At 39.3% G+C, this 15050-nt stretch overlaps 1 protein-coding gene across 1 annotated transcript; it reads left to right on the top strand.

Annotated features, from left to right (window-relative positions):
• The first annotated feature begins 10346 nt into the window (after window positions 1-10346).
• Window positions 10347-14887, top strand: LOC101308122 (probable disease resistance protein At5g66900-like). The gene is made up of 7 exons (XM_004288029.1): window positions 10347-10477; window positions 10573-10656; window positions 10788-11519; window positions 12111-12514; window positions 12725-13089; window positions 13230-13435; window positions 13572-14887. The coding sequence occupies exons 3-7, from the start codon at window positions 10796-10798 to the stop codon at window positions 14411-14413; spliced, it is 2541 nt and encodes an 846-aa protein (XP_004288077.1). The 5' UTR covers window positions 10347-10477; window positions 10573-10656; window positions 10788-10795; the 3' UTR covers window positions 14414-14887.
• Window positions 14888-15050: the final 163 nt, after the last annotated feature.

The raw sequence follows: 15050 nt of genomic DNA, 5'->3' as shown, positions 1-15050 counted from the left end.
GGCTAGGTGTTGTGCCATCCTCTGAGTTGTGAGTCTTGTAAGAAGTGTCTTTACAATAGTGGAATAGTTTGTCTCTCAAGAGTTAGAGGCTACGCAGTTTTTTCTCCCTGGTTGCAGGGTTTCTGCGTATAAAAAACGTACTGGTGTTATATCTTTTACTTTCAGTACTCGCCTTTTTATTTACACAACTTAGTCTCACAGCAAACAGGATAGCACAATCTTTGCTATCCTTGTGCGCGGGATAGAGCAAAAAGTTGTCAGGGCCTATTCCACCCCCCCCCCCCCCCTCCTAGGACCTTCACACCGCCTCCGTCAACCTCAAAACAAGAAGAAGAGACTAGAACACAAGACTCATATTTCCTCCTCTGATGAACTTACTCTGCTCTCTCCAGCAGGACACAACGCATCCACTCATCATCCCCAACATATGCCATCCCCCAACTCAACTATTACCATCGAATTTTGTCAAGAACATTCCTCAGACGAGGAATCCGTTGTCGATGGTCAGCTCAGGAAGCATATTCTACCAGTTGACCTTGAACGATATGGGATAGAGGAATCAAGTCATCTCTCCGGAGTTGGCATGCAAGATATGTATCTGGTAAAAATACATTTTGACTTTCCTAGCTAGCTTAGGATAATCTAATTTATACTCAAGTTAACGTTCACTTCTGTTTGTCACTTTGTCTTGCTACAGGCGATGCAGCGGTTTCACGTGATGTCCACTCGCTTGGTGCAATCTGAGGAGCGTATTGCAGCGCTGGAGACGAATGCGACCAACTATCAAAAAGCAGAAGAGTCATGGAAGTTGGAGAAACGGAAGTTGTCTGAACAATGCAACTTCGCAATGGCCCAAGTTGCTTCATTGACCACAGAGAAGGACTCATTAGCTGAGAAAATCGTACTTCTTGAAAAGAACGAAGTGACCGCCCGTCAAGAGGCACATGAAATACTGTCAAAGGAGTGGGAGCTTGAATTCAGGCGGGAAATGAAAGAAGCTGAGAAGGAGTACTGTTTTAAACTTGGGTGTATGGTTGGCTTCAAATCATTCTTGGCAAAGGTGGAGAACAAATTTCCAAACCTTGACTTGTCTGACATTAGTCAATTTGAGCCAATTGAATTTGATATGAAGATGATAGAAGATCTAGATCGCGTCGGAAATCGCAGACAAACAATCTCTACAGTATGCGGGCGTGCCAGTACTCGAAAGTACAATGTCGGGGATGTTGGTGTGCGGTACCTAGACTTCTTCTTCAAGCAACTGAGGAGTAGAGAGAGAACAACTCTACTGCTGAGTTCTTTTGCTGGCCTAGACACGATCTAGAACTTCAACATTGTTAGGGTATTAGCCCTAACTGAAGAGAAATGCAGAAGGAAATGAAAAGAAAAGAAATTAAAATATTCAGATTTTCATTCATAACCAGCCACAGGCCTCAAAGCAGTACATATATAGAGCAAATAGATAAGCACGTGCGCAGCACATGAGTAAATGACCAAATATCCTAACAATCCATCCCCCTATCAAAACTTGACCTCAAGTTTCACATTAGAGTCAAATGCTGCACTCCTGCAAGATCTCCATTCAAACCCTCTCATGAAATAGTCAGCATCACTGTTATAATAACTATGTGGCCCAACAGCTTTGAGCAAAGACAACGCAAGCCCCTCCATGTATATAACTGATGTCAAGCCAATCCATTTGCTATACAAAATCATGATCAGAGCTAGATCACCCAAGTATGAAAACATTGGAGGCTTCACAGACTTGTCCAACTGGTTGCTTGACATGCCATTGATGAATTTGGTGATCATCCAATCAAAATAAAGCAACAACATCATATCTTCCAAAGGGAAATTGCTTTTCTCCAGACCCTCTCCTATCCACATCAATAACTCCAAATTTGATGGTTCATACCTTACTGTAGAAGCACCATCATTAGTTTTAGACAATGCAGAAGCATATGAACTCAACGACATGGGTTTCAATATTCCATCAGCAAGAATTAACAGTAAGGGTTTAGCATTGGTTTGAAAAGCAAAGATTGACTTAGAATTGGAGCCAACAACATCTGCAATAGCTCCAGCAATATAAGCCTGAGTTCCACGCACCTTAGCTCTGCCCTCTTTTGTATTCAAGTGAGCTTGTTCAAATCTGAACAGTGTAACCATGCACATTGTTGTTGCAACAAATGGAAGGTCAATAACAGAAGGTCTGCACACATCACCACCACTATTTATCCAGAGAGAGTCACCTTCTAGCTTTGTTATCTAGATAACACAAATTGGCTCAGGAACAAGGATATTTGACATGCCAACAATCATCACTTCCATGCTACCCATGCTTTGCAGAACATCATCCACTCTAGTTATAACCATGACTATTATGCTTGCAATTTCAGTCACCCCTATTTCATCAAAAGCAATCTCATCAGTGACATCATAGTCAATAACCATGAAGCCCTCTTTCTTCTCAAAAACCAGTCCCATATGAGAAGTTGACTTATCAACTTCCGCCATAAATAGATGAGTAGTTCCATTATCATCTTGCAGTTTTCCAACTAATTTCACTGTAACAACATACTTTTTGGACATTCTGCACTTTAACACTTTTGCAGTCATCAATACATCTTGAGGAATGCAGTCACTCATAGCAGTTCCTAAAGTAGCTGTTAATGAGCTTGCCCCATAAGCAAAAAATTGCAGGTCTTCATTAGGTGCAAGGGACAAAACTTCCACTGCAGACTCATGTTGTCTCATCTCCATGTGGCTTTCATTCTGAAAATAGCAAGAGACTAAGACATTCCATGAGGTCACATTTGGGCATGAAATGACAGAGATGTTATTCCACAATTGATGGACACTTGTTGTATCATCAGACTTGACACAAGCTGCCAAAAAATTGACATTCCAAGAGACAACACCAACTCCAGGTATACAAGCAAAATTCTTCTCATATGCTCTTGTGCAATAACGAATCAACATAGAGACATTGTCAATTCCTCTTGAATCATATTGGACTGCACTAATGAAGAAGTTGGAATCAATTCCTCTTAAACACATTTTCTCAAACTCATATGCACTCCTTGCCATCATAATCAACTTCTGGTATTTCTTTGCGCCTTCATTTAAATGAAGATGAATAATTGCAATTGTACTAACATCTTCAACATCTACAAGATCAATATCATATTCATGTTGCAGCAACTCCAAACTTGCAAGTGTTTCTCTATTAACAAACATACTGATAGAAGGTAAGAACAGTTGAGGGAAATTCTGACAACTGAATTCAAATCCCAACAACTGGATAGACAGAACATATTCCAAACACTTCTCATCTAGCTGCATATGCCTTTCAAGATAATTCGCAAGCAGCTCTAACTCCACAGTACATCCAATTTTCATAATCACCGCACCCAAAAACCATTTCTCCGGCACCTCAACTAACTTGGTGATACTGTTCTCATGAAGTGTTGCCGCTTTGCTAGGCATATCGTAGCCCTTTATCAACTTCTTCTCAAAGAAATGGATAGAAGGAAACATACCCCCGTATGGGTGCACCTTATAATGTTTGGTCAACAAAATAACTAGTTGGCCAACCATTTGTACACATTCAAACAAGCTGCACTCAGATAGAAATTTACTAGCAACATTTGTGAGAACTATTGCAGGAAGCTGTTTTGGATCACCAACCATAATGCATTTAGTTCCAAATAACTTGGACAGCTGTAGAGAAATCAATATAGCAGGTTCCAGAGCTTGAGCACAAGATTTAGTTGGAACAAGCAAAATCAAGTTCCAAGGAATAAACATGTTCACCAATTCAGTTCCAAATTCCCAAAAGCTTAACCATTCATTCACTTGGTCAACAACTTCGGATGAGTTCTCGGGAACGTGTTCACTTTGGTCTTCTTCTTCAAGCATTGGAGGTGCTAATGAAATCGCATCCCTCCCAATAAATCCCAAACTCTCATCACAGACACCAAACTCTACAAACTCAAAAACTGATTGGGTAGATTCCAGTTTTGCATTTTTAGTTTGCAAAACATTCACAACTTGGTATATTTCTGGAGTCTCATATATTTCTTTTCCTTCACACACATATCTTGATGAGCTGTAAACACCATTTTCAGTTTGATCTCCACCTTTTGACACTCGAGGCTGAATTAATCCCACATTTTCTTCATCAGCTTGTAAGCATCGATCACTCCTGGTGCCACCAATTACCCTGTCACCTAATTCTTCCGAAATGGCCCTTGCCTCACGTGTGATCATACTCCCATTCACATGGCTTTGACCAGTAATTACAGTCTCATCAATTAGAACCTCTGCACGGAAAACAAAATTCAGTATATCATTTCTAGGAATAAATTGAGTGCTAATTCCCATCTCCGATACAGCATTGCAATCCTCAAGTTGTTCAGCCTTCCCAACAGATGGTCCATTACCACAATCAATAACCTTCAAATCAGCAAGCTTGGTCTTATTCTGAGGATCCTCTTTGTTCTCATAAATACCAGTGAATATCTGACACTTCTGCCCCTTGAGTTCCAGCTGACCCTCAACAAAGAAGTGCTTGACATCCTTCCCAGATTTCTCAAAACCATCATCCTCTTCTGCATACTTCACTCCAACAGCATCTTCTAGAGGTTGGTAATAAGCAAGTCCCCCACCTTTGTCTCGGATACTCGTAAGAGCGGCAACAATACTCCCTACACTACACAACCCCTTTGACTGAGTCATTTCATCAAGCAGGTGGAGTGCATGGCATTCTCTCCCATTCTCACCCGAATTTGGTCCTTGCAGATCATCTTGCTTAACACTAACACCGTCAAGCTCACTAAGCTCTTTCACATCTCTACTATACACCTTAGCCTTCCTGTCAGAACTTTTATCCTCTCCATTTTCGAAATTCACATCACTCCCATTCAATTTTGCAACAAGCACAAAATCTACGCCAATGCAATCAGTTCTCACAAAATTGAGATTAAGAATACTAGTGTGCCAGTATCACTCACCCGGCAAACAGAAGCAGGGTTAAGGTTTGACTGAGCCGAAATGGCATTCTCGAGCAGAATAGCGCTGATCTACGATGTTATGCATGGGAGGTTAATCTTATGAAGCACCGTTTGAAGATAAAGGTGTATGCTGACCACTGCAGTAAACATGGTAGATCAACTTCAAGGTTTGAGTTGATAGGGTATCTAAAAGATTGAAATTGTGGCTTCTCCATGGTATTCAAACGGCAAATACCATGCGTGAACCGGACTATAATTTAGTGTGCCAGCATGACTGCACGTATAAGACTCTGACATAAAATTTTATATTACTGTAAATAGTGTTTTGTTTACTGTAGGAGTAAAAGTGTGGATATAGTACTAATTTGGGGTTTGGAAATACTTGCAATAATAATCTGGTGTGGCATAAGGCTAGGTTGGGTATAGAGTTTAATATTGTTTGTCTAGAGCCGAGTGTCGTGATCAATGTTTAGGTATAGGTTATGAGTAGAATAGCCTCGTGGCAGAAAACTGTTTACTGTGGTAATGAAGTATGAGACATGGTTAGGAGCTGCGGGGAGAAAGAATAATCTAGAATATACATGATAGTCTAAAGACAAGCATTGGTTCTTTAGCTCGGAGGAAGACTTAGGATACAAATTCCAGATTGACATGGGATGATCTCATAAATGAATTGGTGACTACAACTTCAACAGTGACTTTGAACAAGATTGTTATCACTCTGCCCCCAACATGATGTTTGCCTCGTGCTTGAAATTGGCTTGATTGAGTGGTGATTGTTTGCTCTAATTGATTGAATATTAATTGCTTGGTATAATTATTTTGGCTTGATTGGGTGTTGCTTGCTGCGTGATTGAGTTTAGATTGCTTGCTCTAATGCTTTAGCTTGTTACTTGCTTGAGTATTGCTTGTTGCTTGAATGAGTATTTGTTGCATACCGTAATAATTTTTTGCCCTGATTGTTTATTGTTGTATGACTATTGGCATGTGCTTCTTGCGTGCTTGTATGATAACTTTGTAGGGCAACTTAACCGCAGTTGCGCAGAGAGAGGATAGCTGCGGTGAAAGCTTGATATGAAATTGGTCTTGGTTTTGTCCTTTTGCATATATAGAATGATTTTGGCATGTGCTTGTGGTATAATCCTTTTTTGTATGTAGAGACTGATTTGTTTGCTTGTAGGATGATGGCATTATAGATGCAAAGTATGTGCCTCTGGCTTGCTGCGTGTCTTCATTTTGTTTTGTGCATTCCTTGACACTCTCCTTGTATCCGAATTTAGGTATTAGTGTGGATGCTTCAGCAAAGGAATTGTGTAGTAGATGTTGGTCTTTGCAAGGGTAGCCACAGTGAGCAGGTGTGCAATGCTGCGAGTGAATATTGCATTATTTTTTTGTTGCCTGTAGTGTGTTTAGCCCCATGATTACGTGGAGTGTGGAGAAATAAGACATAATCCACGTAATCAAGCTTTTTGTGTTGCGGTCCTTGTATATTGGAGTTTCTCATATTGCGTTGGCATTCTGTTGTATACTTCTCATGAAAGTCTCTTTTTGCAGGTGGAGTCGGTCTTGCTTTGAACCCAAGGAATACTTGAGTTCCACCTCCTTGGGATAACTCATGGAAGCGAGGACCTTGCTGCTGCAACTTTGGTGAGGAGAGAGGTGCCTTCTTGACTCCAACTCATTCTCCTGCTCTTAACTCTGATAAGGTGGGAAGAAATCTGCTAATTGAATTAGAGGCATGGTTCGGGGATTTTGTCACTCGCTTTGATGCTAAAGATTGCTTGAGCGTTACTATTGACAGTGTTGCAAAGCCGTCGAGCCAGTGGTGATCAGTCATGAGTATAGTGGCATGGGGTAACCTTTTTTTCAAAGGGGGAAATGTGCATGTTTGAGACAAAAATTCTTTAAGGTGTTTGGTCTTGTGTTGCATAGCATAGTATGGAGCTTGAGGAAGTCAAGATTGTAGAGACCTTTCTAAAATTTAGGGATGCATGCGTGGATTGGGGATACTTGGTGTGAATGTCTAGTTGTATCATCTAAAGAAAGCTGAGAGGATTTTTTGTTCTTTGTTATAAGCTCCGGCCTATTTGTTCAAACTTCAGAAGATTGTTGCAGGGAAGTTTACCAACTACAAAAATATGCCCTTGAGTCGAGGAGTGAGCTTTCGCGCTTTGAATAACAACTAAAGAAAGTACAAGGAGACTTCGTACCAAATTTCACGATGTTATTAGCCTTGATAGTATGACATGTATTTAAAAAATCTTGTTGGACTCATCATAACCACGCAATTGATAGCTTGCATTAGCTTTGTACCTTGCTTGTGATTTTGTAAGACTTTAAAACAGGGCTGTGCGATCAGGCTGATTTTAGGTATAGGTAGAGATTTTGTTGGTCCCTGCAGTAGGGTTTTGGCTGCGGATAATCTGTTTTGGTTTGAGCAGGTTTGTAACAAGAATTTTGCGAACTATAGCAATAGTTGTTACCCTTGATTTTGGTACAGGGAAAGATATATTTGACTACTGGAAATCGAGTTTTGGTTACTGCAATGAGAACTTTTACTCAAATGAGTGATGTATTGGCTTGATTTTTGGCATCAGGCGTATATAGGTACACAAATGAGGGCTTGGTTGCTGCAATGAAAGCTTTGGTTGGATTGTGGTAGTAAAAATATATGGCTATAATTGGGAATGGCTGGGAATTTGTAGAAACGTATTAAAGTAAGAGTAGATCCCTTTAGCCCCCAAGTTCATCAACATGAATATAGATGTATAGTCATGTGTATTTGCTTGTCTGTAATATAGGTTCAAAGTCATCTTCTTAATTGCATATAGCATGAGTGCGAGGCTTGTTTGTATCCACTTCATTTTCAAAGACATTCTACTGAAGTGCAACATTGCCACAGTACCACACTAACAACTTAGTCTCAAAGATTCAACAAGTAATGCCATATTACCATAGCAACAAAGGTTTTATCCAAAGTCAGGTATTAGCTTTTACAATCAAGGACTTGGCTAAGAAGGTGAAGACTTTAGCTAGGCATTGAGAGTCTGAGATCTGAGAAAACTTGAAACAAAGATTTCTTGTATGAAATACTGCAATGAAAATATGATATGCTACTGTGAACACTCATGAATGGCAGGGGAGGCTACAACAACTTGAAATAGAACCTTGCAACAAGAGATAACTTTTCTTTGACATTTGGTTTAAGAATCAAATATGTTGCTTCCATTGAGGTTTCTGAACAGAAGGCAAAGACTATAATAAAGAAAGAATCAAAGAATTGAAGTTGTAGGCTTGTAGTTGAAAATCATGGGCAAAGAAACACAACAACTGTGAAACCTGTCAAAAAAGGTAGCCCCTTATTACTTGAATCTGCAACAGTTATGCATAACACAAGCATGTCTGAATTAAACGACTTGATCATGAACAAACTGTTTGCATCACAACCTAGTCCCGAGCAGAGTCGCTAAAATGTAAGGGTCTTTTTTGAATTAAATTGTGACTAGGCCAATAATCGGATTATTGGGAAGACTTTGTACGTGATTCAGATCAAGTAGAAATCAAAAGGAGCTTGACAACGTGAAGCATGGTGTGGGAGCTAGAAACGCACTGCGGTGAGAGAATTTGAGGGTTTTTTTGGAAAAAATAGAGATTGAAGGTGGCTGTTTGGAATGGTGATTAAGGATTGGATTTGGTGCTTGGAGGCTTGAAGGCTTAAGGGCATGAAAGTTGTTTCTAGGCATTTTCTGGGTTTTACAGGATTATGCTTGATGGTTGTTCTGGTCCTAAACTCCTAGTTTTATAGGCTTAGCTTTGAGGTGTTGGGGTGATCCAAAGCATCTCATTATCTGGGTAAAACACTCCCTCTATCAATTCACGTGATTTCTACCCTAAAACCCTGCAAAAGGAAGCTTACTTCAAGGTGGTGGTTCAAAGAGGAAAAGGGTTGCTGCGGTGACAATGATCATGACAACAGAAAACAAGGAGCGATGTGAACAAGAGAGATTGGAAAGTGTGAGCTCATTGTTTGGGGGGAAGGAAGAAGCTTTTGTCTAGTCTCGTGGCTTCTTCTAACAGAACAAGGCTATGATTTAGAGAAGAGTTGTTTTTGGACTGTGTATATGGCTGTTGCGGGGAAGAAGGAATCTGGGTAATTGGTTGCTGCAGGGAAAAGAAGACGTGTTAGAAAGGAAGAAGAAGAAAGAAGGGGAGTTGGGCTTTCTTATATGGGCATTGGGTTTCAAATGAAAGGCTAGCTGGCCCAATTCTCATGTTCACCATTTCATTGCCGATTTAAATCGTTGAGCCTGGATTTCGGGCCCAAGACCAAAATCATCAACGATATTAAATTGGTAGATGAGCATTATGCGTTTCCGTGACCTTCCACACCACACCCACATCTGCAAGCCCCAATATTGCGTGGATGTGGCTGGGGCCCACATCTAGGGTATGCTTGCTTGGTGCGTTAAAACCAAAGGTTAGGTATGAATATATAATTCTATAAAACTATAGAATTTCATACTAAATGCTTGTTTATGCATGTAATTGTTGTAACGGCATGCTAGTGAATCGCTTGATTTTTTGGGTATCAACACCTGGAAAATAAAAATTGTAGCTTTTTTATCTAGTTAATTACAAAGGAAAACTGAAAACAACAAAATGACATTTTTCACTTTTTCATTCTCGTGCTGTAAAAAATCTGAAAAACATTTTTCATACAAAACTATCTAATATAGTTTCAAATTTGAAAATTACAATCTCAAAATCACATTTTTATTTTCATTAAATATTCTTTAAAAATCATTTTCAAAAACGTTTGCGGACGGCTGTTCTATCCACAAGAGAATAGCCCAATAGGAAATACCGGCCGTGCTCATCATACGGTCCACTTTATTAGTTTTGTTATTGGATCTGGGGTAGTGAGTGTCGAATGCCCACTTCGTAATCCTGAGTTTGAGCCTCAACATTTGCATGAGAGAATGCGGCCCAGTTCACCAAACTCACTCTTCGAGGATTCTTTGGACAAAGTTGAGAGAGAGAGGAAACCGGAAGAGAGAGAAGCAAGCATGGTAGTTGTTTCCAGTTCAGGTGTTATCAAATGAAGAACAAGGTAACCCAAACTTGTTCTGGTTATGAGTTTGTTTGGTTGCTAAAGAATCCTGCTTTTTGTCTCTATCACCCTCCAAATGTGAAAGCGCGAACGCAGCTTTCAGTCCTTTCACATATGTGAATGGTTAATTATTCCCATAAAAAGCTTTTCTCTTTTATTCTTTCTTATCTTCTCGAATAATTTACTCTTTCAGTTTTTCTAGCAAACAGCGTGGTCAATGGCCTCCAACTTGGAGCTTGCTGGGTCAATCAATGGACTCGCAGTTGAAACTTCGGAGCTTCCCATTGAACGCGTCCCCCTTTACCAAGCTTTTATTGGAATCTTTGCATCACTGGACTTCACCAATTACAAAGTAAGAGAAAAGTTTAAGTCTTGCTTATTGATCTGCTCTATTTGCTTCCTTGTTTAGATTTGAACTGATACAAGTTTCCTTCTTGGATCTGAAAGTTTTGTGATTTGGTGATATCCCAAGAATTTGTGGAGTTGAGGGGCTTGTTTTATCATATATATAGTTTGATCACCAACACAGAGGTAATGATTATATGGAATGTTGGAATATGCTACATTTTTCTGTCATGTTTTGTTGGTTATGTTGTGGGATGTTTACATTTGAATGGATACTAAGTTTTCTGATTTTGGTGTTGGGTGATCTTGTTTTGAAGGATCAAGAATGGCGGACCTCGCTGCAGGTGGTGCTATGGGATTGCCATTTACTGTACTGTACGAAGTCATTAAGGAAGTGGTGATCAAGACTGCGATGTTTGAACCTCTCCTCAAAGAACTTGATTTTACAATAGACTCTTTGAAACCACTGATCGAGGAAATGGACAAGTACAATAAGGTGTTGGATCGTCCAGAGAAGGAACTTCGAGAATTTAAAGTACAAATGGAGAAGGGCCCTGAGCTTATTCGCAAGTGCGCCAATCTTAGCAAGTGGCAAAGCTACAAAAAGTACAAGTACAGCAACCAACTTCTTGAATTGCAGAACTCTCTTCAGAAGCTGCAATTTCTACTGTCGGTACAACAAGCAAGGGATGTGAAGCAGACCTTGGCTGTAACAAAGAATATAGAGACTGTGGTGCTGCGAATAGATGGTGAGGGTCCTGCAGGATGGAAAGAAGGGATGAATGATATGAAAGAGACCTTGGAAGAAGTGAAGATTATAACAGGGACGATGGTCAAGCGCATTGATCAGAAAGGTGAGGTACAAAGTCAAATAGACAGTGAAGTACCTGCATCTCCAAGGGTTACTGTGGGATTGGATGTGCCTTTGATGGAATTGAAGATGAAGCTTCTTAAGGACGATGAGGTAACAATGCTAGTGCTGACTGCTCCTGGAGGATCCGGGAAAACCACATTGGCCACAAAGTTTTGTCAAGATAAGGATGTCCAAGGTATGATATCCTTTTCTTTTTTCTTCTCTGTAGTCGGTAAGTTATAATACTGATTGCCATTGAAAAGGTCTTATAGTCTTTGTAATCCGAATTTAGCATCATTTTATTTGTATATCTAATCCGAATTTAGTATCATTTTATTCGTATATCTAACCACCAGCAGAAATATGGACTATTTATGTAATGTGACATCATATTCAAATGATTTCTTTGTTCAGTATGGCTCATGGATAGTGGTTTCAAACAGACCCAACTAACTTGTTATTACTTCTGTGGGAATTTATGTTCCATTTCTGTTGGATTTCTTTTTTCAGTCATAACTTTTGGACAGATAGTTTTTGGGAAATAGCCTATAGGAATTATCCTCATCTTCTAGTATGAACATTTGCATATGAACAGGAATCAAACATCTACGGCATGATTGATATATACTCTCATAAGAATATTGCTTTGATCATTTCCAGCTCTTTGCAATGCTGGGGCTGAAATCCAAATCAAGATTACCAATTTTAGTGTCCCTTCTTTCTGTGTGCACAATTTTAGATAGATTTAATGGGACTCTCAATGACAGCTTACTAATTCCTTTGACAGGTAAATTCAAGAACAATATCTTCTTTTTCACGGTTTCAAAGAAGTCGAACTTCAACCTTATTGTACAAGGGCTGCATCAACGCAAGAGTACTGATGTACCTTCTTTCCCAGATGAAGCAACTGCCGTCAAATGGCTGCATAAGTTTCTGAAGGAAGAAGATGTGCCTGTACTGTTGGTCTTGGATGATGTTTGGTCTGAATCAAAATCTATTCTTGAAACATTTGATGAAGTGAAAATGCCAAATTTCAAGATTTTGGTGACATCAAGATCACAGTTTCCAGGATATGGTTCTCTGTATCATCTGCAATCACTAAATGATATAGATGCAATGAAACTTTTGCGTCATTCAGCATCCCTAGGCGATGGGAGCTTTAATTTTCAATGGAACAGACTTGCTAAAAAGGTGATTCCTTAGTCTGAAATCCACTATTTTTTCTTATTTATGCCTCACAAATTTAAGGAAGAAAATAAATTATGTAGCTTTTACATATTGACCTGCGAATACTCTCGCCTTTATGGTTACTTCACTTATGAAAACTAGACAGTTCTTTTATTTATTTTCACATAATTGAGTTGTTTCGCCGAAGTTGAACTCTTGTCTTTTCAACTGCAGATAGTAGAACACTGCAAGGGATATCCACTTGCTATTGATGTGGTCGGAAAATCACTCCGAGGAAAATCTTATGAGTTATGGTGTAAAAGAGAAATGGAGTTGTCCAAAAGTGATTCTATTATTGATTCTGAAACTGAAGTGCTTCTTCGCCTTAAAAGCAGCTTAGATGCTTTGAATGAACAAGAAGCAATCATCAAGGAATGTTTTGTAGACCTTGGTTCATTTCCTGAAGGCCAAAGAATCCCTGTGGTTGCTCTCATTGACATGTGGGCAGAGTTGCATGAAGGGCTAGGGAAAGATGTTTTGGCCGTTGCAAACCTGCAAGAGCTTACTTCTCAAAGTCTGGCTGATCTTGTAGTCACAAGGTATGCAGGCTTCTTTGTTACTCATGAAAGTCTGACCCAAATTTTTATATATTTATGAATAGATGCTAATCATTATTTTCTGTTAAATTATTAAGTTGAAGAAGTGTGTTAATGAGTAACTGAGTTTTAATCATAACCAGGAAGGAGATAATGGAGGTTGATGACTACTACAGTGAGCACTTCGTCACCCAACATGATTTGCTCAGACAGCTGGCTGTTTATGAAGCCAAACTAGACTCAAGTAAAAAGCGATTGATCATAGGTAACTGCGGAGACAATCTACCCAAGTGCTTGACTGAACAGAAGGATCAACTGATTAAGCCTCGTCTGCTATCTATCTCCTCAGGTTGTTCTTACTCACCAACTAACATGAATGCATATACCCACATGCACCCACTTTTATGATCATGTACATAGATCTGAAATTTGAACATTCTTCCTACATTTGATTTCTCATTACTTACAATATCACATACTTGCAGATGAAACGTTCTCAACAAATTTACACAACATTCATCTAGCAGCTGTTGAGGTTCTAGTTTTGAATTTCAATGCAAAGAATTATGCTTTGCCTGAATTTGTGGAGAAAATGATTAATCTGAAGGTTCTAATAATCACAAATCATGGTTTCTTACCTGCTGAATTGAGCAATTTTCACCTCCTGGATTCTTTACCAAATCTTAAGAGAATCAGATTAGAGCGTGTTTCAATTCCTTCCATAACCAAGAATTCGATACAGTTGAAGAGCCTGAAGAAGATATCTTTATTCATGTGTAGCATCGGTCAAGCTTTCAGCAATTGTTCCTTTGACATTTCAGATGCATTGCCAAATTTGGAGGAACTAAATATTGATTATTGCAATGACTTTGTGGGATTGCCTGACACGATCTGCAATTTGGTTCGTCTAAGGAAGCTCAGTATCACAAATTGTCATAAGCTATCTGCCTTGCCTAAAGAGATTGGAAAGCTGGATATGCTAGAGGTTTTGAGGCTAAGGTCTTGTACAGATTTGGTAAAACTTCCGTGCTCTGTTATGAACCTGGGGAGTTTAAGCTTTCTTGACATATCTGACTGTTTCAGCATTGTGGAGTTGCCTGAAGACATTGGTGATCTCAGCGGTTTAAGAAAGATCAACATGAGTCAGTGCTCTAGATTGAAAGAGCTACCACTATCAGTTTTGGATTTTGAGAATATAGAGGAGGTCATATGCGATGAAGAGACAAAAGAGTTGTGGGAGCCCTTCTTGCCTATGCTCCACAGCGTAGCAGTAAGGGTGGTCAAACAAGAATTCAACCTAAATTGGCTTCAAAAGTCCCAGTTTTGAAAGTATTCTTTCATTCAATAAATGTTGCTCCAAGTGATTTGTGATTCATTTTTGTTTCCCAATATATGTTCTCATTTTTGGAATAAAAGAATGTAAGAATACTGACTGAACTGATTTTGAGTTCCGAAGTTCGTTCAGAATAAGAGTGAAAGTGTATACCGTATAGTAACTGGATTCTATACATAAAAAGAATTCATAAGATGTGGAATTTGATGAATTTCATCGAGCTCATGGCTAAATTTCTTGACGAGTACAAATGAAACGTTCCAAGTGATTTCAATGTGATCAGTTTCCAGGTTATTGTGTAACAACTTCTAACTTGCCTAGTTCAAAGTGATTGCGTGTAGCCACTTTTTCGAAGAAACAAACATCGTATCTATGGCTGTTGGATTCTAGGACCAAAGAGAGAAAGAGCCAAGGCCTTCATATTCACACACATCTACTCTGCAAGTGAAATTGGGAAGAAACATCGATGGTGCTTCCTCTGAATATCAAAGCGTGTTCAAGTATTAAGATGAAGATGCAGGTTGGTTCTTTGGTAACTCTGCTATCAAGTATTAAACTTTAATGTAACATATTGTTCTTTTTTGTCCTTATGCCCTGAACATGGTTCACACTCAGAATTGTCTTTTAGTAC

The sequence above is a fragment of the Fragaria vesca genome, linkage group LG1 (assembly GCF_000184155.1).
Source record: "Fragaria vesca subsp. vesca linkage group LG1, FraVesHawaii_1.0, whole genome shotgun sequence".
In the NCBI taxonomy this organism is placed as follows: domain Eukaryota; kingdom Viridiplantae; phylum Streptophyta; class Magnoliopsida; order Rosales; family Rosaceae; genus Fragaria; species Fragaria vesca.
Note: the sequence above shows the minus strand (reverse complement) of the source record. Positions and strands in the feature narration are given on the sequence as shown.

What these genes read in the sequence shown, in the direction of transcription:
- LOC101308122 (XM_004288029.1), top strand. Translation starts at nt 10,796, where the DNA reads ATGGCGGACCTCGCTGCAGGTGGTGCTATGGGATTGCCATTTACTGTA. An exon ending in GCTGATCTTGTAGTCACAAG is followed by an intron (nt 13,090 to 13,229) that starts GTATGCAGGCTT and finishes AATCATAACCAG; the next exon opens with GAAGGAGATAATGGAGGTTG. An exon ending in TCTGCTATCTATCTCCTCAG is followed by an intron (nt 13,436 to 13,571) that starts GTTGTTCTTACT and finishes ACATACTTGCAG; the next exon opens with ATGAAACGTTCTCAACAAAT.